The sequence below is a fragment of the Polyodon spathula genome, chromosome 5 (genome assembly GCF_017654505.1).
Source record: "Polyodon spathula isolate WHYD16114869_AA chromosome 5, ASM1765450v1, whole genome shotgun sequence".
Lineage (NCBI taxonomy): Eukaryota > Metazoa > Chordata > Actinopteri > Acipenseriformes > Polyodontidae > Polyodon > Polyodon spathula.
In genome coordinates, this window is record NC_054538.1 from 68,303,056 (window position 1) to 68,325,874 (window position 22,819).

General features: G+C 39.9%; 2 protein-coding genes across 4 annotated transcripts; one reads left to right on the forward strand and one right to left on the reverse strand.

The window, feature by feature from the left end:
- The first annotated feature begins 116 nt into the window (after positions 1 to 116).
- On the forward strand, positions 117 to 9,735 carry LOC121316212 (solute carrier family 4 member 1 adaptor protein). Its single transcript, XM_041251113.1, has 14 exons — positions 117 to 1,073; positions 1,655 to 1,865; positions 1,974 to 2,099; positions 2,638 to 2,698; positions 3,209 to 3,348; positions 3,462 to 3,622; positions 3,872 to 3,941; positions 4,232 to 4,421; positions 4,773 to 4,884; positions 5,496 to 5,673; positions 7,439 to 7,555; positions 8,271 to 8,347; positions 8,720 to 8,792; positions 9,015 to 9,735. The coding sequence occupies exons 1-14, from the start codon at positions 135 to 137 to the stop codon at positions 9,062 to 9,064; spliced, it is 2,505 nt and encodes an 834-aa protein (XP_041107047.1). The 5' UTR covers positions 117 to 134; the 3' UTR covers positions 9,065 to 9,735.
- si:dkey-16j16.4 lies at positions 9,198 to 20,959 on the reverse strand. Of its 3 annotated transcripts, none has more exons than XM_041251114.1 (6): positions 20,880 to 20,959; positions 20,299 to 20,439; positions 17,452 to 17,533; positions 16,790 to 17,238; positions 15,569 to 15,622; positions 9,198 to 11,639 (listed from the first exon to the last, which is right to left on the reverse strand). In XM_041251114.1, exons 2-6 carry the CDS (start codon positions 20,365 to 20,367, stop codon positions 11,514 to 11,516), a joined length of 780 nt encoding a protein of 259 aa, XP_041107048.1. In that variant the 5' UTR covers positions 20,368 to 20,439; positions 20,880 to 20,959; the 3' UTR covers positions 9,198 to 11,513. The 3 variants fall into 3 exon arrangements, with proteins under 3 accessions (XP_041107048.1, XP_041107049.1, XP_041107050.1); XM_041251115.1 differs by lacking the exon at positions 20,880 to 20,959 and adding an exon at positions 20,705 to 20,873; XM_041251116.1 differs by lacking the exons at positions 15,569 to 15,622; positions 20,880 to 20,959 and having other exon boundaries at positions 20,299 to 20,688.
- Positions 20,960 to 22,819: the final 1,860 nt, after the last annotated feature.

Below are 22,819 nucleotides of genomic sequence, written 5' to 3' on the forward strand. Positions count from 1 at the left end.
TATATTTTTTACCATGGGTTCTAATCTGGTGATGTCACACAGGTATATGTTAGGGATACATGTAGGAACATTGCCTGTGGCGCTTGCTGTTTCCATTTGGAAGCGGGGGAAACCTTTCGGTGCAGCACGACAACATGGCAGAATGTACAGACAAATCACAAGTGGGCTGTCAACGTGAAGAAGGAATTGAGACCGAAATGAGTGAGCTAGAGCTGAGAAACACAAGTGAAAACAATGAGGGGGAAGTGAGAGAGAGAGGAGGCAAGACTGCAATTCGGGAAAAGGAAGGCCCCTTCAAGAAACCGAGTGTTTTTGCTACCCCTCTCCCACCGAGCAAAAAGACTAGGGCTACTGCTGCTAGCGTTAAAGTAAACCAAGTCAAAACAGAATCAAGCAGTAACAAGTTACAAGAAAGCAGCGACAAACCGTTACACACTGGAGAATCAGTGATAGAGAAAGGGGGTACCGACCTACTGGTTGAAGGCAGTGGTAACGGCGCCAGTTCTGCTGAAGTCAAGCCCGACTGTACGTCATCGCTAGATAACGGGTCTGCTTCTACAGCAAGCATTCCAAAAATATGTGCAGACGAGGACCATGAAAAAGTGGTTAGGACAAGAAACACAAACTTGCAGGAACTCGCACAACAAGCGAAACACAATCTAGCTGTCAAGACGCATGGTAATGCCAAGTTCAAACCCGGTCCTCCTTTGTCGTACACTGAGCCGTCGTGGGGTGGGGTTGCCGAAACCCCGTACCTCTTCGAGATTCTAAAGAACGGCACTATCTTGGACACGGTTGAGTTGAACGAAAAGAGCTTCATCGTTTTCGGCAGGCTGCCGAACTGCGACGTGTCTCTGGAACACCCCTCTATCTCCCGCTATCACTCAGTGGTCCAGTACCGCCGCCTTCCCGGGGACTCAGCCGGGGAGGAGATGGGCTTTTACGTCTTTGACCTGGGCAGTACACATGGTACTTTTGTCAACAAGAACAAAATCCCACCGAAAACATACATTAGACTGAAGGTGGGGTACGTGCTCAAGTTTGGAGGGAGCACAAGGCTATTCATCTTGCAGGTCAGTGCCGTACAGATACCTCTGGGATTATAGCACAGACATAACAACTGCTCTAGATCAGGGCAGTCTCTGTAAAATGTAAAAGACCATCTACTTGTCATTTACTAAAATAACAACACATTTCATTGTACCATTGCCTTTTCCCATTTCTACTTAATGTTAATGCTGCTTTAACCAATATGTTCTTTTTAATTTTCCAGCCACAAATATGTATTTATTTAACATTTTATTCTAGATCTGTAATTTAAAGTCACAAAACCGGAAATAAACAAGTTGATGGTGTTTAAGAGGCATTGATTGGCAAACTGCTGTAATTTTTTCTTTGGTATTCATTTTGTACAAGTATCTTTTTTTAAAAAAAAAAGGGTGTTTCATCCATTACAGTAATACACTCATGGTAAATTTTGAAATACTAAAATAAACTTGTAAATTCAGTAACATTCAGGTGAAGGTTTGTCAGTAAACTTTCAAAGTAGGTGTAGATAATTTTATGGTAAACCGGTTTTGAGAATAGACAGCTTTTGAGCTGTGTACAGACTGGTTTCATTGAACTTGACTCAGGGATGTGTGTCTGCACACAGGGGCCGGACTCGGATGTGGAGGCGGAGTCAGAGCTGTCAGTCACTGAGCTGAAGGATCTGCGGAGGAAGCAGAAGGAGGAGCTGGAGAGGAAGATGATGGGTGATGCCGATGATGATGATGAGGAGGAGGAGGAGGAGGGGGAAGAGGAGGGAAAGAAGAAGAGAGTGAAAGAGAGGAGCACAGCAGACACAGGGTGTTTCTGGGGAATGGGTGAGGAGGATTGGAATGAGACTTTGACTTTAGAAACTTTTAAACATGACCGTGACCTGCGCTTGTTATGCTTGTAAAGCTTGTTGTTGTTGTCCTTGTGTTCTTTAGCTGAAGATGCACTAGTGGAAGATGAGAATGAGGAGAACCCCTTTGCCACCGAGTTCCAGGAAAACCAAGAGGCCTTCTACATCAAGGACCCCAAAAAGGCCCTGCAAGGCTTCTTTGACAGAGAAGGTGGGATATTTCCAGTCTATACTTCTGCATAGGCATGGCTGTAGTAAAAGTGTGTTTAAAAATTAGGTAAAAGCAGCTCAAATGTTGTATCAGTATGGTGAAATTAAGCGTTAGGTCAATGTGATGCAAACCTGTGGACAGTTTCAGTCTCCCATTGTACAACAGTTTGATCCATTCTAGGGTTTCCTGTGAACCTTAATTGTAAGGTACCTGAAAAAAAAAGGTGAATGCTGTAGCTGCTCACACTAATTCTAGAATGTCTCAAAAGGCTATGATGTGGGAGTCTTAAATTATACCCCACTAAAATCAAGAGTTACCACAGCGGAGTATAGGGGCTGTCTCTGATGCATCACATGACTATGAAAAGGTGGTGAAATATTGTTTGTGGCGCCTCCTGTCCGTGTTTATGATAACTGTGTAATTGTTATACAATGTAATCTAATAGGAAAGTATAAAAGCTGGTAATACACAGATGCAAATGATTGTGATAAGGCTGATTGTTGTTTTTGTATTTTGAAACTGCCATTTTGTGTTTCAGGAGAGGAGCTGGAGTACGAGTATGATGCCAAGGACCAGGGGACATGGATCTGCAGAGTCAGGTACAACACTCCACCACAGTCCACCATTCCCACCAATTCAATTTACTTTTAAACTGGAAAATAAGTTTTAGGAAAACATAAGGTAAATTCGTACAAATGACAAAAGTGATGTGGGGAATTTTTCATTTTGATATCAGTGATGTATGTGAAATCAAAAGATCCTTGTGCTCGGTTTGTTTAATTGGGGAAATTTATATTTTCAAAAACAACAATTTTGTGGATTTCCACTGTGTAAGCTTCTGCTTGTGCTGCTTGTTACCATCTTGTGCTGCGGGTCATGCTCACTGTACTGGTCTTGCTTCAGGTAGATGCAGCAGTTTACGTTTTTAAAAGACATGGTTATAACTTCTGAATTAGCAATATGGTAATTGGGATTTGTTTTTCTTACGCCGATAATCAATACTAAAAATACAACATTTCACTTTAATTATAAATCACGAAAGAGAAGTCAATAAGAGACATCCTAAATGTGACGTGCTAATATCAGATGCCCCCCTTTTCTGTGTTTAGGTTGCCAGTGGACGATGCAACGGGCAGGCAGCTGGTGGCAGAGGTGACCCACGTTGGCAGGAAGAAGGAGGCAGCTGTTCAGTGTGCCCTAGAGGGCTGCCGGATACTGGATGCCAGGGGTTTACTGAGACAGGAGGCTGGTGAGTACAGCCCAGGGGCACAGGGATTGGATTTTTATTATCTTATTATTATCTTTTGGTTATTGAGTGTTTAAAGTTCTAGATGAGTGAAATAACAAATATGATCTCTTCAGTGTCTCGCAAGCGGCGCAAGAAGAACTGGGAGGAGGAGGATTTCTACGACAGCGATGATGACACCTTCCTGGACCGGACCGGCGCCGTGGAGAGGAAGAGGAAGGACCGCATGAAGAAAGCAGGGAAAGTCGAGGAGAAGCCAGACACTTTTGACTCCCTGGTGAGGGTCGAAGGAGGAGAATGGGGGAGAAGAGGAGGAGGGAAGAGCTGGGAGGGATGGGGGATGAGTGCTGAGGGAGCGACAAACTGATGGAAGAAGTTCTGTACAGTGACCTGCTCTTGAATAGAAGACCGGCCTTCACCTCTGAGATCTAGTTTGAATTTATGTGTTTATTTATTATTTAACTGAGTTGTGCTCGACTCAGTCCAGTTCTGAGTTTGTAGTTTAACCTGTTGTCTCTCTTCTCAGGTAGCCAAGCTGGCTGAGGTAGAGAAGGAGCTGGCTGAAACAGAGGAGAAGCTCCATGTTTCAAGAAAAAGTGAGTGTTTGTTTATGTACCGTTCTAGCACTAACAGTTTACTACAGAGAGGATGGGAAGTTAGAGTTCTCACAGTCAGTAAGAAACATTCCTTGGAGACAAGGTAAGCAAACTGAGAATCAGATACCATGTTTTAAAGTTTTTAAAGTACATGTTTGAGATATAAAACTGCACATTTTAGACCTATATAGTGAATGGAAGTTCAGGATAAGTACATTTTATGGAAGTGTTTTTTTAAGAGCTAGAAATACTTTTAAGTGGCCTCTGCATGTGTGATCTCTGACCCCCAGGTGATTCCCAGCAGTCCTCCGAAGACCCTCTGGATGCCTTCATGTCAGAGGTTCGGTCCGGCAGTGCTCTGGACAGCGTGACGCGCAAGAAGCTGCACCTACACGCCTGCGAGCTCAAGAAGGAGGGCCAGCGACTCAAGAGGCTGGTGGAGATTACCCGGCCAACACAGCTACCAGCCCTGGATTCTGGGTGAGGACCGGCTGTAAACCTGCAGGGCAACTGACTAAATATTTAAACTTAGAAATACAAAAATAAATGTAATCAGTTCCGTGGCAAATCTATGGACTAGAAGTATTTCTCCATGTTGCACATTCCCCTTAACAGGACAATTAAAAGGTCACTAAGGTGAAGGGGGCGGAGCCCATATCATCCAGTGATATACATATGGTAATCAAAACTACTAGTTTGTTACTAAACTTCATTACATTTCTTTTAATGTAGGTGTATGCAATTGGAAAGCAATTGTCTAATCTTATGGAAACTGTACAGTAGGTAGAAGGTATTGATCCCAGAAGTATTAAAATGTGTGCCTATATTTAGGACAGGAAGTCATAGTTCTGGAGAGCCTGGTAAACCCAAGAAGATGTCCCTGCCCTTATTTGGCGCGATGAAGGGGGGTAGCAAGTTTAAACTGAAGACTGGCACCATTGGGGTAAGTCTGGGATGGAAGGTTTTGATTCAGGCTTTCATACTTACCTAATAGCGATCAGGGATGTGTTAAACCTACATTATTTAAACTACATAAATCTACATAAAAAAACTTTGCATTCATGCATACAAGGCAAAAATACATGACTTTTTAGATTTTTGTTTTGTTTATGGGGTTATTGCAATGTTTGTTTGTTTTTTTTCTGATAAGTCTATGTTAAGGTTGCTTTCACCCAAGTTGCCATAGATCAGCCAAGTATCTAGTAGAAGAAAAAGTTTCATTTTGTTTTGCTGGCAATACACAAAAGTACTGTAGGCAGTTCTGGTTCTTTCTAATATAAAGACACTCAGAATTATTACAAACATCATAACAATTAAAGGGAGCAATACAAAAACTAAACAGGTACAATGTAATTTGAAGTTGCTTACAGAACTGCACATCGGAATAGGTTAAGTGTCTGCATTAAAAGGTTTGAAAGCCCGAATTAATTTATTTTTGTTGAGAAAGGTAAGACCTTTGTGGCACAGTACAGACCCAGCCTTGTATTTTTTTGCAAGCTGTATCAGCACAGTCACTTTGCAATGTGATTCAATTGTTCATTCTGCTCAACTCAGCACCTCCCCCCGAAGAGACTAGACCTGCCTGAACAGCTGTTCAACATGAAGGAGCTGAGGCCTGAGGTGGAGGAGGAGGACGAGGAGGACGATGAGGAGAGCAGAGAGCCTGCGGCACCTGAAGACACGGATATCGAGATGAGACCTCCAAGTTCACACACTACTGCTGAGGCCTCTGGTTAGCTGCTTTCCCTTTAACATATTACCTGAAGGATATTGCCTCTAACACCGTGCCAGAGGTTTGCTGAGTACTGACCCACAGAGAAGCAATACACCGTGTAACAAATATTATTTTTTTTTTTTGTTCCTGGGTAGTAAGTGTTATTTCCTAATTGCTTATGCCTCAAAAGTATAGAAAATGGCTATTATTCCCCACAAACTTTGCTTTTGTGACCAGGACAGTGATATTTCAAAATATCACTATTTCCAATGGGAAAACGGGCAAATGTGTGTCTTTTCGTTCACATAAAGTCAGAAAAAAACAACATGAATCCAAATTAACATGTATCTGTACTAAAGTAATACAAAAATGACTACAAAAGATTTAGAAGCGAGTAGTTTTTCGAGATTTATGATTATATTGTAAATACCCGTTTTCCCATTGGAAATGGTGATATTTTGAAATATCACTGTCCTGGTCACAAAAGCAAAGTTTGTGGGGAATAATAGCCATTTTCTATACTTTTGAGGCATAAGCAATTAGGAAATAACACTTACTACCCAGGAACAAAAATTGTGTTACATAGTGATATCATCCTTTCTGAACCTCCACTACCTCCACTTTCCACGGCACTTGCAATACAAGTTTAAGTCAACAGGTGGCAGCAGAGTGAAATGAAATAAGGAACAAAGAGAAGAGGGTGTTTGTGAAAGCTATGAGATATACTGTATTTTCAAACAGTTGCAGGCAGCGCTCCAGATAAGGTTTTGGGTCTGGGAGTGATTTACCCTCTACTTTTAACCCTGAGAGGGTAATATGTAAAATGCAACATTACCTTGAAGTCCTAAGTAATCTTGATAAATACAGTAAAATCTTTAATGGCAATGGGGTAAGCATTAAAATAAGAGCCTTTCATTTTAACTGCAATGTCACTTTGAACTCCTGTACAACCACGCATGTGTTCTACAAGGTTCTTTATCGGCTCAGCGCATTTTTTTTTTCAAGGTATCACACTGACTCTGCAAATTATGTTACTTATATTTTAACATTAAATTCTTAAACTCAGTGAACATGTTAAAACTTCAATAAAAAGCCATACAGATAAATAAGGAAATGCATTAATAAGTTATATAATAGTTTGTTTAATATTTTTTTAGTGGTTGCCTCTGACTATGGTTCCGGTTGGATTTGGATCTGGACTGGGGAGTTCACACTTCAACCTGTGCAGCTTCGAATTTTTCTTATTCTTACTGTGATTGGCTGCAAAGACAACAGGGCTAGTCAGAGATTGGATAATGTTTGTTGGGTTGTTTTTGTTTTGTTTTTTTACTGGGTACAGTTTCCTAGTAACTGAAGGCAGTGTATACTGGGAGATATAGTTGTTAATAGAAGTTTTAGGGTAGGCAGAAGGGGAGGCAGACAAGCTGTATAGCAAAATTGCTGCACATATTTTTATGCATTACACTTAAATTTTGTACATATTTCAGATTTTTTAATGCGTAAAAACAGTAGGTACACAGCTTATCTGGACCACTGGCTACATATATTCCCATACATAAGCTTCACTCTTACTTTAAATGTAACAAAGTAACTCGACAAATAAACCAGCTGTCCAGTATATGAGAACACCCATGCTATTTGGATATTCAAACTGTACTGGGATGATCTTGAATGTCCCCAGGCTGTCATTGTCATTGTAGCCAAGGGAAGGCAAGCCCCATATTTGGGTCCGAAAAAAGTGGCCATTTAGTGTAAGACACGTTGTTTTTATTTTTGTATTCAGGCAACAATTTCCCTACTAAGGATGCAGCTGGGGAAGAGGTTGAACCAGACAGAGCGGGGAAAGACAAAGACATTCCAGAGCAGCAAGCTTCTCCTGCTACGGCTGAAACAGCCACAGGTATCAAACACACCCTGCGTTGTATTCAGTGCTTATAAACCAAAAACATCCTCCTACAGCCCTAACATTGATACATTAAGGCAGTCATCTTCACTTGCTCATTTTCAGCCAGTTTAAAAGTCCCTTTGTAGAAATGGGGCAGTGTGTTTACTTCTACCACTTGCAACAATTAAAATGTCTGTTTCGAATGAATGTAGTGTGACAGATTAGTTTTTTCCCTTGAGATGAGATTTTGACCTTTATTGCATTGTTATTCTTTTTTTAATCATTCAAAGCTTCTCCTGAGAATATTACATAATGGTAATTGAATTTATAGATTAATTTAAGCAAAATACACTGTTGGTATTGGTGTCCTTACCTAGCCTGCCTGAGTATTCCTGCATTTATGTTCATTTGGTTTGCATGAGGCAAGGGTTTTGGGAAGTATGTAAAACAAGGTGTCTTTTTTTTTTATGTAGCCGTCTGTGAAATACACACTGGGTTGATTAATGTAGGTCACAGTGACCCACTATTTCATGGCACCAATGCCTGATTGGCTGAACTATTGAAGGCTATATCTTGGGAGCAACTTGTACAATTCTTAAAAACCTGTTTTTTGTTAAGATGCTGTTCTTCATGTTGGTCACGATGTCAGTGTTTTCATAGTACTGCCTCTAGTGCTGTTTTGACTGTATGTATATTACGTGGTTGCTTAGGATGCATTTTTTTTCAATAGTACCCATGGAGTCCGGAAGTGAAAAGGTGCCAGAGGTGGTTCAGAAGAAAAAGAAGAAAGCTTTTGGACCCAGTCGAGTGAGTAGCTGGTATAGGGGTGAGGCGGGGGTGGGGGGGGTCATAAGATATTTGCAATGCTGGATTAATCACATCAAGTCCTCAGGACTACAAGAATAAAGGTCTCTTCTTAACATTTTGTAACCTTTTTTTAATGACTGAAATGTACAGAAGGTTAAACTTTGTAGAAAACAAATGCCAAGGAATACATTATCTTGTAGAATAGAACAAGATTGATGAGCACTGCAGTTTTAGGCTCCATTCTTTGAATCATCAAGTTTTAAAAAGCACCACACCATAACCCCGTTCGACTGGCAGATGAATCTCCTTTCAGTTTTGTTGCTGATGTACCACCTAACTCTGCCTTCTCTCCTCACCTCTCCTTTCATGCAGCCCCCAGCAGCCCTGCTCTCCACCAAGTACCCAGAGGATGATCCAGACTACTGCGTCTGGGTGCCTCCTAAAGGTACAAAGTTAATCGCAATTATGCTCTCTCTCTTTCATATATCTTAAGAACATAAGAAATACCACCAATTTCCATCAAAAATAATGATTGCCATTTCTTATTCCGTACTATTCTGTACATGCTGTTGATGTACATCACTGTCACGTGCTTTTTTTGTCATACTGAATTAAAAGCCGTGGCATGAGTTGTATGTTACTTTCTCATTACTTTCTTTTTTTACAGACCAAAGTGGGGACGGTCGCACACATCTGAATGAGAAGTACGGCTATTGAGGTCTCTGGGGGAATCGGAAAGCAACTGCAGAAACTCACTAACTGTAAATCCACAGCTGACAGTCGCTGACTAATTTGTTTTTGTTCTATTTACTGGTATTTCTTTAACCCTGCAACATTAGTGTGTACTGGCTTCGAAACTGGACTATCAAGAGCCTTCGTGATCTGGCAATGTCACACATTTTTCTTCAGAAGTTTAAACTTAGCATTTGGACTTCAGTGACTCTCGACACTGGATTTCAGAAGATTGTCACACCAAAGGATTGTGTTTTAGGGTGTCCGAGACTTTGGGCTGACCATGACTCTGACACTTCTTTTCTGTGGGAATTTCAACGTTACCCTACTTGCGTTTTGATTTAGTGTGCAAACAGGGATTAATCATGTTGCACATAGGTTACTGATGGTTACCACTGTGCAGGAACATTTCTACAACAGTTAAGTGTGTCTTTTTATCCTTACAGGTACTGTGGCTCCTTTGCTCGCACTTTTTACCTATACGGTCTGTTTTGACAAATCAATTGTAATGTGATCATTTTGAGTATTTTTCTGCATAATTGAAGTGGTTGTGACTATCCCCTGTGTGATGATGCATAAACAGTTTTGTTGTTGGCCAAATACAAGATACTGTTTGCTTTTTGGCATTCATTACAGTCCATTTGTTTTTGTTTTGTTTTTTTACATAATAAATATGTTTATCTGTAAACATTTGTCTTTTTTTTATTTCTTGCTATCTGATTAATGTCCTTTTTCAAGGATAAATATTTTTAGACTACAAGGCTAAAGGATGCATCTTCTCAAGAGGGTGAAGCTATTTCAATCCCTTTATTTGTTCTCATATTAGGAGACTCTTGAAGGACCCACGCCTATAGCTGGTCAGATGCCACCCTTGCAGATTTTCCATGCAGATTTGGCAGCTGTCCGTGCTCGTACGACAGGAATATCACACATCCAGTCCTACGACAATGGAAGGTGTCCCACTGGCTTTAGAGACAGCTTGTCTATTCTATACACAGCCAGGGGAGATTTGTACTGGCCAAATCCTACAGCAGCCAGTAGGGAATTCTCACCCTATCCAATACGACGTCTCCTCTTAAAGAAAATAAATTAATATGAATGCAAGCGACCCAAATTTCAGAGAACATTGTACATTATGTATTTGGCTCAGTATAACTTGCAGTGTCAATAAAAGTGGCTAGCAACTCTCTTGTATCTCCTTTCCCTTTGCAAGTTTCCCACTTGAACATCCTTGAGCATTCCCATTATGAGTTTACATTCGTAGAATCAGAAGGTAGTCACTGTGTCACTGGCTTAGGCTTTTATTGATTATTTTTAAATTTCAAACAAAAGAAAATTGAAACTGTAAAAGTTTATAGTCAACACAAGTTTCCATAAAATGTCAAGTTAAAATGTGTTGTTTTCTTTCTTTAAGTGTTCATTTGAGCTGTGGACGAACAGATGATTTGACTGCATACATCCTCGGTAGACTTTGCAAAGTAAATCATGATTAAACCAGCATGGTGGTGATGGACATCCAGTGAACTCTCAGTGGACTGCAATAATTATTTCAAACAAAGGTAAATAAATACACAAGTTGAAAACATGTAGTATAATGGCATTGCTGTGGAGTGGCTAATGGAAATGGCTGAAGTTTTTCTGCTACAGTTTTATTAAAATGTACCTTGTAGTTTTTTTTTTTTTTTCTATTACTACATTATTGTTCAAATAAGACCCTTTACCTCCGCCCTCGGGCTTTACGGACTTCGGAGTTCCATTATTACCACAGCAATTCCGTAATTGCTTATTAAGACTTTTTCAAAGCTGGGACACAAATGTCATTTACACGTACCTATTTATATGCATCAAGGCCAAAGCTGTGCAGGGAGTTTTGCTTAACTTTGTTTATGTATCAGAAAGACATGTTCACAGGCTGTGCTGCAGTATTTCCATAGTTTTCTAAATTGAAAAAGTATAACATCGTTTTAGCTTGGGAGAAAAAAAATATATGATATACACAAAGTGGAGTAATTAGAAGGAAGTATAAGGGGAGGGTGGTGGTATTGAACTTGCTTGTTAATATTAATAACACAGTAATAATGTTAGTCTTTTCATTGGGTTTAACTCTAGATTGATTCCTAGCACTGCTTGGCAGAGAAATCAATTTGAAGCTTTTGTCCACAGATCAAAATGGCGCCTGTGCTATATAGTGCTCTACTTTGTGTTCCACAGCTCTTTGGCTTTCATTGTCCAGCCATACAGAGTGCTCCCCTTGGTTCCCCATGCTGCTGTAATTAAGATTCCTGAGATGGGTGCGGTTTCTTTTTTAACCCTTTAAAAAGGACCAAGCTTTTTTCTTGTATCATCATTCCTTCTTTGAAGACTTTCACAGTAAACAAACCCAATTGCGACCCCACTGCAGTTTCCAGGTGTGTTTGTTCCTAAGGGGAGGGTATCAGGCACACGATGTCTCCTCAGCAGCCAGCAGTGGACTCTGCGGTTTCAACGTGCTGAGCGAGTGGAAGGCAAAGGATGATGGGTCGTAGATGTACCTGGGAGAAGGACAGCTGCCTCTGATACGCTGATAACAAAACAGAGGAAACCTGTTACTGAGGAACCACAGATATTTGATATATTAGATATACCATTGCAGTGTGTGAATGCAAGACTTTGGTGTTGCCTAGGGTCTCAAGTTCACATGAGTCTGTATACCAGTATGTTGTACTTACTAGCAACCCAGGGTGGTAAACTGCACATATATTTATATTATTCATCTCTGTTAACTACATGGGCAGGATCCTGTGCCAGGCCATTACTGTGGGTAGGAATCTGGACGGAATTTGTAACGTAATTATTTACATGCCAATGACTGAATGGCGTCAGCGTTACTTTTTGTTGACTAGGGCTGTTCACTTAACCCAGACAAAGACCCTGTTCACACTACTGTGCTAGCCCAGGGCAGCCACATATTTAGGTCTGCACCCCCGTTCACATTTCCGGTTTAAGGCGCCTTTGCGGGTTCACACATGTGACTGAAAAGCAGACCTAAAATATGGCGAATTTTTATTTTTTTTGTTGTTGTTTATAAATGGAATGATAGCCTGCAATCAGGATGGAAGATTGTATGTGTGTATATATATATATATATATATATATATATATATATATATATATATATATCTATATATATATATATATACACACACGCACACACACACACAAACTTTTTTTTTCAATGAAGCACAGTAGCAATTTTTTGGCATATACTGTATTTAAAAAAAAAAAAACCATTTACTATTTTGACTTAATGTTTTGGTGTGTAATGGGGTGATGGTCACCCACAATCACATTATTCTCTCAAGAACAGTGAGGAATTTCTAACGCAGGAAACGGCAACTTGCTAGTGTTCGCAAGTATAAATATTTTCGCACTGGAGACTTCATTCAGATCATTAAATAATAATTCATTAATTATGCAACAACCGATTACACCTGAAATCATTTTATACAAAAATAAACTTATCTGACATTCATTCCATTTACAATAAACATTCATATATTTTACATTAAACATGTTTCTTCTCATGTATACGGATTTGTTTAACCTGCATAAACACCGTCCCTGTTTACAAACTCGATCGTTAAACTACTCTCTTGTTTAATCGTTATTTTATCATTGTCATTATTATGCTCTAGTCTCTAATCATTACCAGTAAAGACTGGACATTACTCCTTCTCTTGGAAGATTACCAAACGGATGCCTATACAAAACCCTCATTATAACAAAAACTTCATCAGGGACACGCCCTAATCTAAATATAGTAATACACCGTCATATATCAAACACACTTTGCTCAACAACATGCACGATGCATAATGAACTACTGCTCTATCGCCAGTAGAACAACATTAACAATAATAATCACAATAACAGGCACTGAAATATTACAGTGAAAATACAAACTGTTACACTTTAAACTTAAGCAAGTCGCAAGCTTACCAGTGCAGTTAATCAACAAAACAAGCAAACGTACGTTTTGTTTTTTTCACTTCAGATATTACAAACAGTGCCAGATATTAATGAGACACTGGCGTCGAGCACAGGAAAGAATCCCAAGTTTGTTGTTTACGTTTCCTTTCATTCAGTTTATGTTTAGCGCTTCCCATGTGTTCTGCAATGGTCTGCCTGCGAGTGTAATCTACAGCCTTGCTGCATGAAGTACAAAACAGCACATTACCAGCAATGTGAAATTTGTCCTTGCCAAACTCGTTGACCCGAGCTTTAGTGGTGATTGTTACTGTTTTCAGGATCTTTGAACAGCTCTGAATACTGAGTAAACACTGAACTTGAGTACCGGAAGCAGTTTTATTAGGCAGGTATGTTTAGATAATTTTAAAGCAGAGTTGCCTGTGTTAATGTTTATATATGGTATGTGTACTGATTTGGTTATTATCAAACACCAAAAAAAACTTAAATGTTTTTTACCCCTCCCCAAATGAAAAACAAAAAAATCTCCAAAATCTGTGTTTTTCCATGTTATCATAGAAAATCAATTCCTAATTTTATACGAAAAGGCGACCTAAGTCTGTTTTGCATTTATAAAGGCTGGTCCTGGTCCTGGATTGCAGGCCCTGGGCCACATCAAAACAGTGACCTAAATCTAGGCTGGCCCTGGGCTGCCTTTTCTTGTTTGGAGCGTTCACATATGAGAAAAGGCTTAATCAAAGCTTGTCCTTGAGTGTAAACACAAGTGCATGCCCTCTGACCCAGGCTCAGAGAGGTTTGTTAATGCAACCACCTGCCACCCCCACTTGCCGGAGAAACTTTACAGAGAATCTTGCAAGCCAGCATACATGCTGTAGCTTTTTAATGCAAAGAACAGACATTAAATAGGCACCATTGTAATGGCTTGTCATCTCAGCCCATTGAATTGAATGGAGAGGCAAGGGACAGATGTAAACCAATAACTTCACTGTGCACCACCCCAACAACTGAAATCAGTGTGTCATCTCATTAGACTGATGGCAATGAAGATGGGAGGGTTAGTAGGATCTAGATACAAGTAGGGTCATTGCAAAATACAGGAAATAGCTTGTATATATTGGCAAAGACACCGAGGCTCCTCTGGCTTCCACAACAGATAGGGTCATATCTTGCACTCAGCCAGGAATGTGCAGATCACCGATAACTCAGGGGGACGTATCTGATTGTATCACAGCAAACACAGACAGGCATCCCTGTGCTTTAAAATACTCCTGTGTATATCAGCACTGCCCCTATAGAGCAGGGTGACAGACCACCATGTGTCCCCACCACTGGCCCCATAGAGCAGGGTAACAGACCAAAAGTGTCCCAAGCACTACCTCTATAGTGCAAGGTGGCAGTTCTCTGTGTATCCTAAGCACTACCCCTATAGAGCAGGGTGACAGCTCTCTGTGTCCCCAGCACTACCTCTATAGAGCAGGGTGGCAGCTCTGTGTGTCCCTAGCACTACCTCTATAGAGCAGGGTGGCAGCTCCCTGTGTGTCCCTATCACTGCCCCTATAGAGCAGGGTGGCAACAGTTGAAGGGCTAAGAGTTAAATTCTTAACCAAAATGACCAATATTAATATCCTGCGTCTGTCATTTTCCATCTTCTTAGTATAAAGATCCTATCCTGTTTTCCAATCCCTAGTCCAGCTGAGAGTCTCTGTGTTTCTAGCTGAAGCGAGCAGTGGTTGACAAGACCCTCCCAGACGCTCTCACACTTTCCATGTCCATATAGGCTCTTTATGAAAAGAGAGGTGGCATTCCCCTGAAAGCTGGAATCCGTCCTTCCCTGGAACCTGGTTACACATCCATCCAGGGGACTACATAAATTGTGATCTTAATGGGCATTGTGTTAAAAAATGTGTTTTTTTAGTTAGTATCTTTTTCAATTCTCACATATGTTGCATTTGAAATTGTCCTTGATAATACATGTTCATCCCTTAAGATGCAATACCAGATCCGCATAAACATATTCGTCCCCCATGCTTTTTTTTTTTTTTTTTTTTTTTTCTTTTCAATTGTAAGTTCACCTAACATGCCATGCCACTCTGCTTTGCTTAAACTGGAACACATGAATGATCTCTCATGGGACAGGCTGAAGCAACAAGATGGGAAAAACTGCTTTGGTGTTGTACTTTCAGAGATGTTTCAATCTTAAGAAATTAACAAAATAAAAAAGATAAGAGTTGAAGTCAACACGGGTAGCAAAACTCATTTTAAAACTTGTGATTCTACACCTTGAAGGAATTAAAACAGTGGAGACAATCCACGCAAGACCTAACCTCAAATTCAGTTGGGTTATTTTGCCAGAAAAAAGTAGAAAATACAAATGTGGTAATAAAAACTGATTTACAGCTACATCATGGGACAGCTGCAGCATGGCATTGCTGACCCTCAACCTTTACAGTTTAATACACCTGAACAAACCCAGTTCATCAGGCTCTTCGCATTCGGGATACGTAAAAAAAAAAGGAGTCTTACCCGAATCTTTATAATTCTCGTTTTCCCCACACAATTTTTCTTAAACAGCATATTCTACAATGAAAAGACACCAGAACACAAGATTAGAGTCCTGAAAAAATCAAATAAAAGGAGGACTACGAAGTAAAAATGTTTGATCCATCTTAGGAAAACTAAAACAAGCTGAAACATTTCATTGGCGGGAGTCTCTACTGGAATGGAGTATTCAACATTTTTCTCGCAGCTGTACTGCAAAACTCTAGCCATGGACTGTCTAAACCACCATCTAACAAATCAAGGGGGTCTGAAAACCGTTCCAAAACTTCTTAAAAAGGGGACTGCATTTAAAAATGTAAAATTCAATAAGGATTTATTTTTTGGAAATTGCTGTGGCACATTTTAGTTTTTTTATGTTGAGGGCAGAAAACATTAGAAGCTATTATGCTCCTCAGCAGCAGTCAAGTCAATACCTATACAACTGAGGAATATTCGCAAGCAAAGGCCTATCTTAAGACAAAGGCTCGATCCAGTCCACCTGAAGGGTTAACTCCAGAACGCTGAGGCGAAAAGAAGGCCAGACAGCCACCACATAAGCCTCCTATTGTTCCTGCTCCGGCCTCCCAATTCCACTTGAACGAGCCTTGCCCATGACACCCTGCAGCGTGACTGGGGGTGCGCTTTCATTGCATTTTACCTTGTCATCTGCTCACTGTCTCAACACTGAGAGACAGAAGGACCCCCTCCTCCCCAAATCCCTCAAGCCACAGAATTTAACAAAGCTGGGGCACAGTTCCTTTTTTTTTTTCCTTGGTTTGGTTGTGGAAGAGGCCGACATCTGTGATCCTCTTTCAGTTCCTTGGCATCACCTGGGGTATGCCAATGCAGAAGGACAGCACTAAGGGCTTACCCAGAAATAAACGATGGGCTGCCCCATCTACAGCACGGTCATTCTACTGTACTTGTTTGTCCGAAACAATGTACTGCAGAGCCATTTAAAATAACTCATCCATAACTTCTCTTAAAAATATTAGATCATTCTTGTAAGTAACAAAGACAAGTAGAAACACACTAAAAAAACAATCTTTAAACTCAAAGTTATTTACTTCTAGTAATCTTATAACTAAAATTTAATTATTTCTAGTAATGCAGACGACATTGACAATGACTTGCGGAAACGTAAATCAGAAGTATGTAAGGAGGAAGTGGGAGGAAGTGAAAGAGATAGACAGTAAAGGGAAATACCTGCTGCATTTTCTCCAAGTCTAGACTGGGCCTGCCCTGTACCCGTTGTCGTTTATTCGATGAAGACTGGTCGAAGTGAGCCAGGATTATAGGCCTGGCTTTTTCCCTGACCAGGGGGGTGAGTCTGTGCGGTGGAGAGGCACTGAAGGGCACAGGGCTGGGGGAGGCACTTAGGTGAGTGTCAGACTCCGCTGGGCCACACAGGTCCTTGACCTCTTCGTCACTTGAAGAGGTGCTAGCATCACCATGGTGACCGCCCCACTTCCTGCCCTTGCTGGCCTGCTGAAGGAACTCACAGCTGATTCGCTCCAACTCTTCCTCTGAGCTGTGCCGGTCTAAGCCCGGGTCAAACAGAACCCGTAGCTTTTGCACTCTCGCCAGCGACAAGGCCTCCTGGTTCTGCAGCTGGTTATTGGCCAGAGGGCTCCGGTTACAATTCCGTTTAATTTCTGGAGGTAAAAAGAGGCTTGTTAGATGGGATCACTACTGAGGTGTTAAAAGGGGTGCCTCACAGACGCATACTGCCTTAACCACCCTAAACAAAATTTGAGAAAAGTTAACCCTGTACAAGATGAACAAAGCGTGGAATGGCCTGGCGGTGACACCGCTGGGAGACAGAACCCCTCCACTAAACTCTTAACATGGCTTGCCGGACTGCGTACCTTTGTCAATCTGCACCAGCTCCTGGTTCTCTCCCTCTAAATCATCACTCTCGCCCCCATCCTCACTCGCGTGGTATGAAATCTACAGGAACACAGGCACTGTGTGAGACTGGTATTGGGGACATCAACACATTCATATATCTCTGCCTGTAAGCTGCCTTGGAAACAGAAGAGCAGCATATAAGATTTTTGGCATTGTGTGATACCCTTTTCTTCTGAAAAAAATGATAGCACTTGTTATGAGACCGTACGATATAAAAACTAGAAATAAACAACAGAAGTTTCTATGTAGGAATTATTTATTTATGTATTTAAATATGAAAATGTTGCCCTGAATTAATTACTTCTATTAATAAAAAGAGAAATAAACAACATTAACGCAGGCTTTGAACTTTAATCTAGCAACACCATCAGGTTGGATTTATATAGCTTCTTATGTGAAATACAGCGTTGCGGTGTGTGAAAGTGCTAAACGAATAGAACAGGGTATAAAAAAAAAAAAAACTGCTTCTTTGGCTTCTTGATGTGACCCGAGCTACCTGTTGCATTTACAAATTCCTTTGTTGTGACAGTATAGAGGAGGGGCCATCCCATTGCACACATTCTTCCATGGCACTGTCAGAATCCCGCCTCGTCTTGTACCAGCCAGAGTTATCCTGACATTACACCGATAGAGGCACTAGTCAAAATATGCGTCCCCTTGACTTACTTTTAGATTACAAAAGTGCTCCTCTGAGTTTTTTGGACATGCGTGATGGGTGTGATCTATTTATACTCTCCTAACAATTAACTAAGTTTTTATTCCAAGACATAAAAGAAAATGACACTGAAATTCAGATTGATCAAATATCACAAAAGTAGAGACTTATTACTCCTCTACTACCACATAAAGTGTTGCAGTATGCTTGTCAGTTCGCATTGCCAGGACAAATTTCAGGTGGGATTTTGAGCCATTTGATTCCCTTGATTGGTTTCAAATGTATAACATGTTATCTGGTACTACACTAAGTTAAATAAATCACTGCTTGCAAGCCATACTTTTATACAGCCTTATACTTTCATGGTTATTTCATAGTCTTTCCAAATATTCTTTCAGATTTTAAACAGAATCATATTTTCGCTATCATGAAATTTCAGTGATGCACACTATCATTACTGGCCTACCAAAAAAAAATTTTTTAAATGGCATAAACTTAGCATGGTGGTAAATGCTTTGTAAATATGACCCTGAATTAAGTTTGACCTAATCCTGGGGATTTCTGGGCACTTTAACACAAACAGCTTTTTATTTACAAGGAGGAATAGGTAGCTTAGCACAGGATTCTCCTCCAGCCCTTGCTGATATGTTTGCATGGAGGATAACCATCACAACTAATACCAGCAGCACAGGGTTGGCAACTGCCACCATAATACATAACAAGGGCCCAATTGAAAGGTATTACAGTTTGTGTCAAACTGTGTGTGCATGTGTGTACATATGAGGAGAACCCCCAGCTGAAGCATGGCTGAGGTGATAACCAGATGTTTCCTGACAAAGTGAAAGTACAAGGAAGGCTATGCAGCACATAAAGAAACTATTGCACACCTGTACTCCACATACTGGGCTACACAATTACTGTACCATACATGAAACCTGGAATCACATTACTTCAAGCACAGGGAAGCACCTTAATTACAACAAACAAAGGTCAAATGATCTTTAAGTACATATTTTACAAATGCCTTTTAAAATGTTTTAGCCTTTACCTTTTTATGGTAATTGTAATCATTCAGAATGAAATAATATTATAAGCAAAAAAAAAAAAAAACAAGGCTAATCACAGAGGCAAGATGACCGCCAATTAAAATAAAATCTCAATATTAGACAAGCAAGAATTTTTGTAAACGGCATAAAAAGAGGCAGGGAAAAAAGCATTTGCATGGCATTTAGACAGCTTTTCAAATAGAGGGTGAACCAATGTGGTCTTAAGAGCTAGCTATTCAAAAGAGAATTTAGAGAACTGCATATACAGTTTTAAAACTGTCAACAAATCCAACCCAAGTTTAATAACAGTTAAATAAGTGTAACTTGTGTCCAGCTTTGTCAAAAACTTAAAAACTGCAAGAAGTGCTAACCACACTTAAATAATTTTACCTATGTCAAATACAGTTAGCAATATTATCACTGGTACACTTTTCTTATGTTAAAGATGCCGCTTCCTAGTATTGAATCACTACCAGTGAAGCTCAGTTCCAATGGTCAAGCTGCAATGAGGCCATGTGACAGCTCACATGTCCAGCTCTTCATAAAACCAAAAGATTTTCAACCCAAGGGAAGCAATAACCCTAATAATGGTCATCAGCTATAGCCCTGCAATTACTGTACACTGAGCCATTGCATATGCAGGCTATAGGTATCAAAATGTGAACGCTTTAGTACATAAAGTATGTCTAAATACAGTACATATTATTATTATTATTATTATTATTATTATTATTATTATTATTATTATTATTATTATTATTATGTTTATTTAGCAGATGCCTTTATCCAAGGCGACTTACAGTAGCTGAAGCTGATAGTATACGTGTATATACAGATAAGTTAAACCTTATGATGCATATGCAACAACTATGCAGCTTTGTCTAAAATCCTACTGTTGTATTCAAATGTCACTTAAAGGGATAGCGTACCATTGGGTTTTGCATAGCTTCAGGATAACATCTGGTCATGTGGGCATACACCCCTAAATGTAGTGTTAGTGTACTACCACTAATATATTGTCACTATATTTATATTTTAGGTAAATATGTAGTATGCTGTGCAGTTACTTTTAACATGCAATCACATTGCTGTGTGAAACGTACCTTCAATTGAAAATGCTGTGTTTCATTTAAAGAGTGTCTTCTCAGCTTTTCAGTTAGAGTCTTCAACATTTTACAAACATAAATAGTATTGTATCCGGGCTTATAAACGAAACAGAGGAAGTGCAACGTAATCTATTGCAGCTGCGATTGAAAATAAAATAAAAAAATAAATAGTTACTACAATTACCACCAAACTTTACAAAAAATAAATACATTTAAAAAAGACTGCGAATTTACACACATACGTGCACACGCAGAAATTAAACTTGACATGTAAACGTTCGTACACTGCATTCCAAGCAGTAACTAGCAACCGTACAGTAATCTTATTCAAACCGTCACAGTTTGTTCACGATGTTTCCCACTACGGTACTGGCATCAAGTTTTATATTAAGGTTCTCCTTACTTAATATTCAATTTCTGTTCCGTTTTTCCCATCTCCCCGATTCCCTCTTGCCTCTAATCCCTTAAATAAACGGTCTGCTTGTAGTAATACTAGCATCCTAATTCAGGTATCATACTCGCTCGCATACACACAGGCATACAGGACAGTATCTCATATGCATTTCCTACATACTCACTCACACGCCGAAAGCCGGGAGCACCTACTCTCAGAAGAGCAGCGCACAAACAGCTTCTCACACATACCGGTTCGACTCTCCCATTGGCCAGCTAACGGGATGATGTCATTGTCAAAGGGTGGAGGGAAATGTGTGTTTATGTGTGTAGTGCATGTTTCCTGTTTAAGAGCTGCATAACGTTGTTATTAAAACGTTTTTGTATGTTGCGAAGGTTATACCATGATGGAGTTTTCAAAACTGCAGATACCACATTCAATTACTTTTAGCTTCGAAAAAAGATATTTAATCAATAGTTCATTCCTGCAGTAGACATGTGGGGCAGATTTATTTTTATTCACTTGAAAAATCGCAGATGAGGAATAAAATACTGTAAAATGGACTCTTATTGTGACGTGAATTTATACTTACCTAAAACCCATTTTTCCGTCATTTAGAAGTTATTGGAATTGGGCCTCGGGCAACCAGATTATGTTGGTATTATTATTCGGTATTATATACAGGAGTTGCAGAATTTCTATGTAATAGACCTGGTATTTTGTCTGGTAACTTGTATTTGGAAGTCGTTCGCAAACTAGTGGAATTACTGTACTTTATTTGCCCTTTTCTCTCCTACTCAATAAACAACAGTTAGTAGTGGACTTAGGCATGTTCACTGTTACTAACTAGCAGAGCTTAGCAGTCCCATTTGTAGTGCAGTTGTCTTCCAAGCTCACACTACATATCAAACAAACAAAAAAAAACTTGCATGTTTTTTGCCCCTCCCCAAATGTAAAACAAAAAAACACCAACATCACAGGAAATCCACATTTTTCTCTGTTTTCATAGAAAATCTAATTGGTAATGTGATACGAAAAGGCGGCCTAAGTCTACCTTGAGTTCATATGTAAAGGCCAGCCCTGGTCCCAGACTGCAGGCCCTGAAACAGTGGCTTAAATCTAGGCCGGTCCTGGGCTGCCTTTTCTTTTTTGGAGCTTTCATATATGAGAAAAGATGGCCCTGAGGTGGTGCAGTGCCGCCTTATATCGCAAGTGTGAATGGGATCTAAGTTGCTTTTCTAAGCTCCAGTAATAATAGTAGATATTTAGTTGCTCATATGCATATGACCCCAAGTATTTAGTCTATTACCTAGTATTGGAAAGTTCTACAAATTGATAGAATTCTGTAAACTCTACTTAGGTTGCAAAATTAGGCCTCCCTTTGAAGCCTGGTATTTGCTACTGAGTGCAGCACTGAAAGTCGTCAAGCTAACTGTAAACGCAGCTTGAACATTTCTTCACCTCCAGCTGGCCCCAATCTTTAAAAACAAACTTGATTTTATTTAAGTGCTTGTGAGCGCAGCATAATTAAGATTGATTTTCTTTAAACTAATTAAGAAAAGGAGCCGCATTTGCTCCCATTTCAGGGACACAAGCAATGCCCGTGCAAATGAAGTGGAGTGCAGGGGTTGATATTTAAATGAGCCACACAGAAGACAAAAAAAATGTTGTTCCTTGCATAGAAAAAATTGGGATTTACCTGCAGCATCAATATAATTAAGAAAATATTCTGTCAAATGACATTTTAACTTACAGCTTTCCTTTTGCTGGCCCGCCACTTAAGGAAATAATAAGTTAATTAACCTCTGTCTAATAATGCATAGCCTACCCTGTAATTGGACAGGTAAAATCGGCATTATCGGAAGTTGTCTGTGGTGTTCCACAGGGCATCATTCTAGGTCCTTTGTTGTTTTCATTACATATGCTACTGTTAGGTGACATTATCCACAGACACGGAGTGAACTTCCATTGCTATGACGATGATACCCAGCTATATTTGTTCCTAAAGCCAGGAATTTCTTCTGGCTGGGTGTTATTACCTACTTAAGAACATAAGAACATAAGAAAGTTTACAAACGAGAGGAGGCCATTCGGCCCATCTTGCTCGTTTGGTTGTTAGTAGCT

Coding starts and splice junctions, on each gene's coding strand:
- LOC121316212 (XM_041251113.1), top strand. CDS start 135: ATGGCAGAATGTACAGACAAATCACAAGTGGGCTGTCAACGTGAAGAA. Junction 3,942..4,231: donor GCTCCATGTTTCAAGAAAAA/GTGAGTGTTTGT, acceptor TCTGACCCCCAG/GTGATTCCCAGCAGTCCTCC. Junction 4,422..4,772: donor CTACCAGCCCTGGATTCTGG/GTGAGGACCGGC, acceptor GCCTATATTTAG/GACAGGAAGTCATAGTTCTG.
- si:dkey-16j16.4 (XM_041251114.1), bottom strand. CDS start 20,367: ATGTTGAAGACTCTAACTGAAAAGCTGAGAAGACACTCTTTAAATGAA. Junction 17,239..17,451: donor GCTGGTGCAGATTGACAAAG/GTACGCAGTCCG, acceptor TTTTACCTCCAG/AAATTAAACGGAATTGTAAC. Junction 15,623..16,789: donor ACTTGGAGAAAATGCAGCAG/GTATTTCCCTTT, acceptor TTTTCATTGTAG/AATATGCTGTTTAAGAAAAA.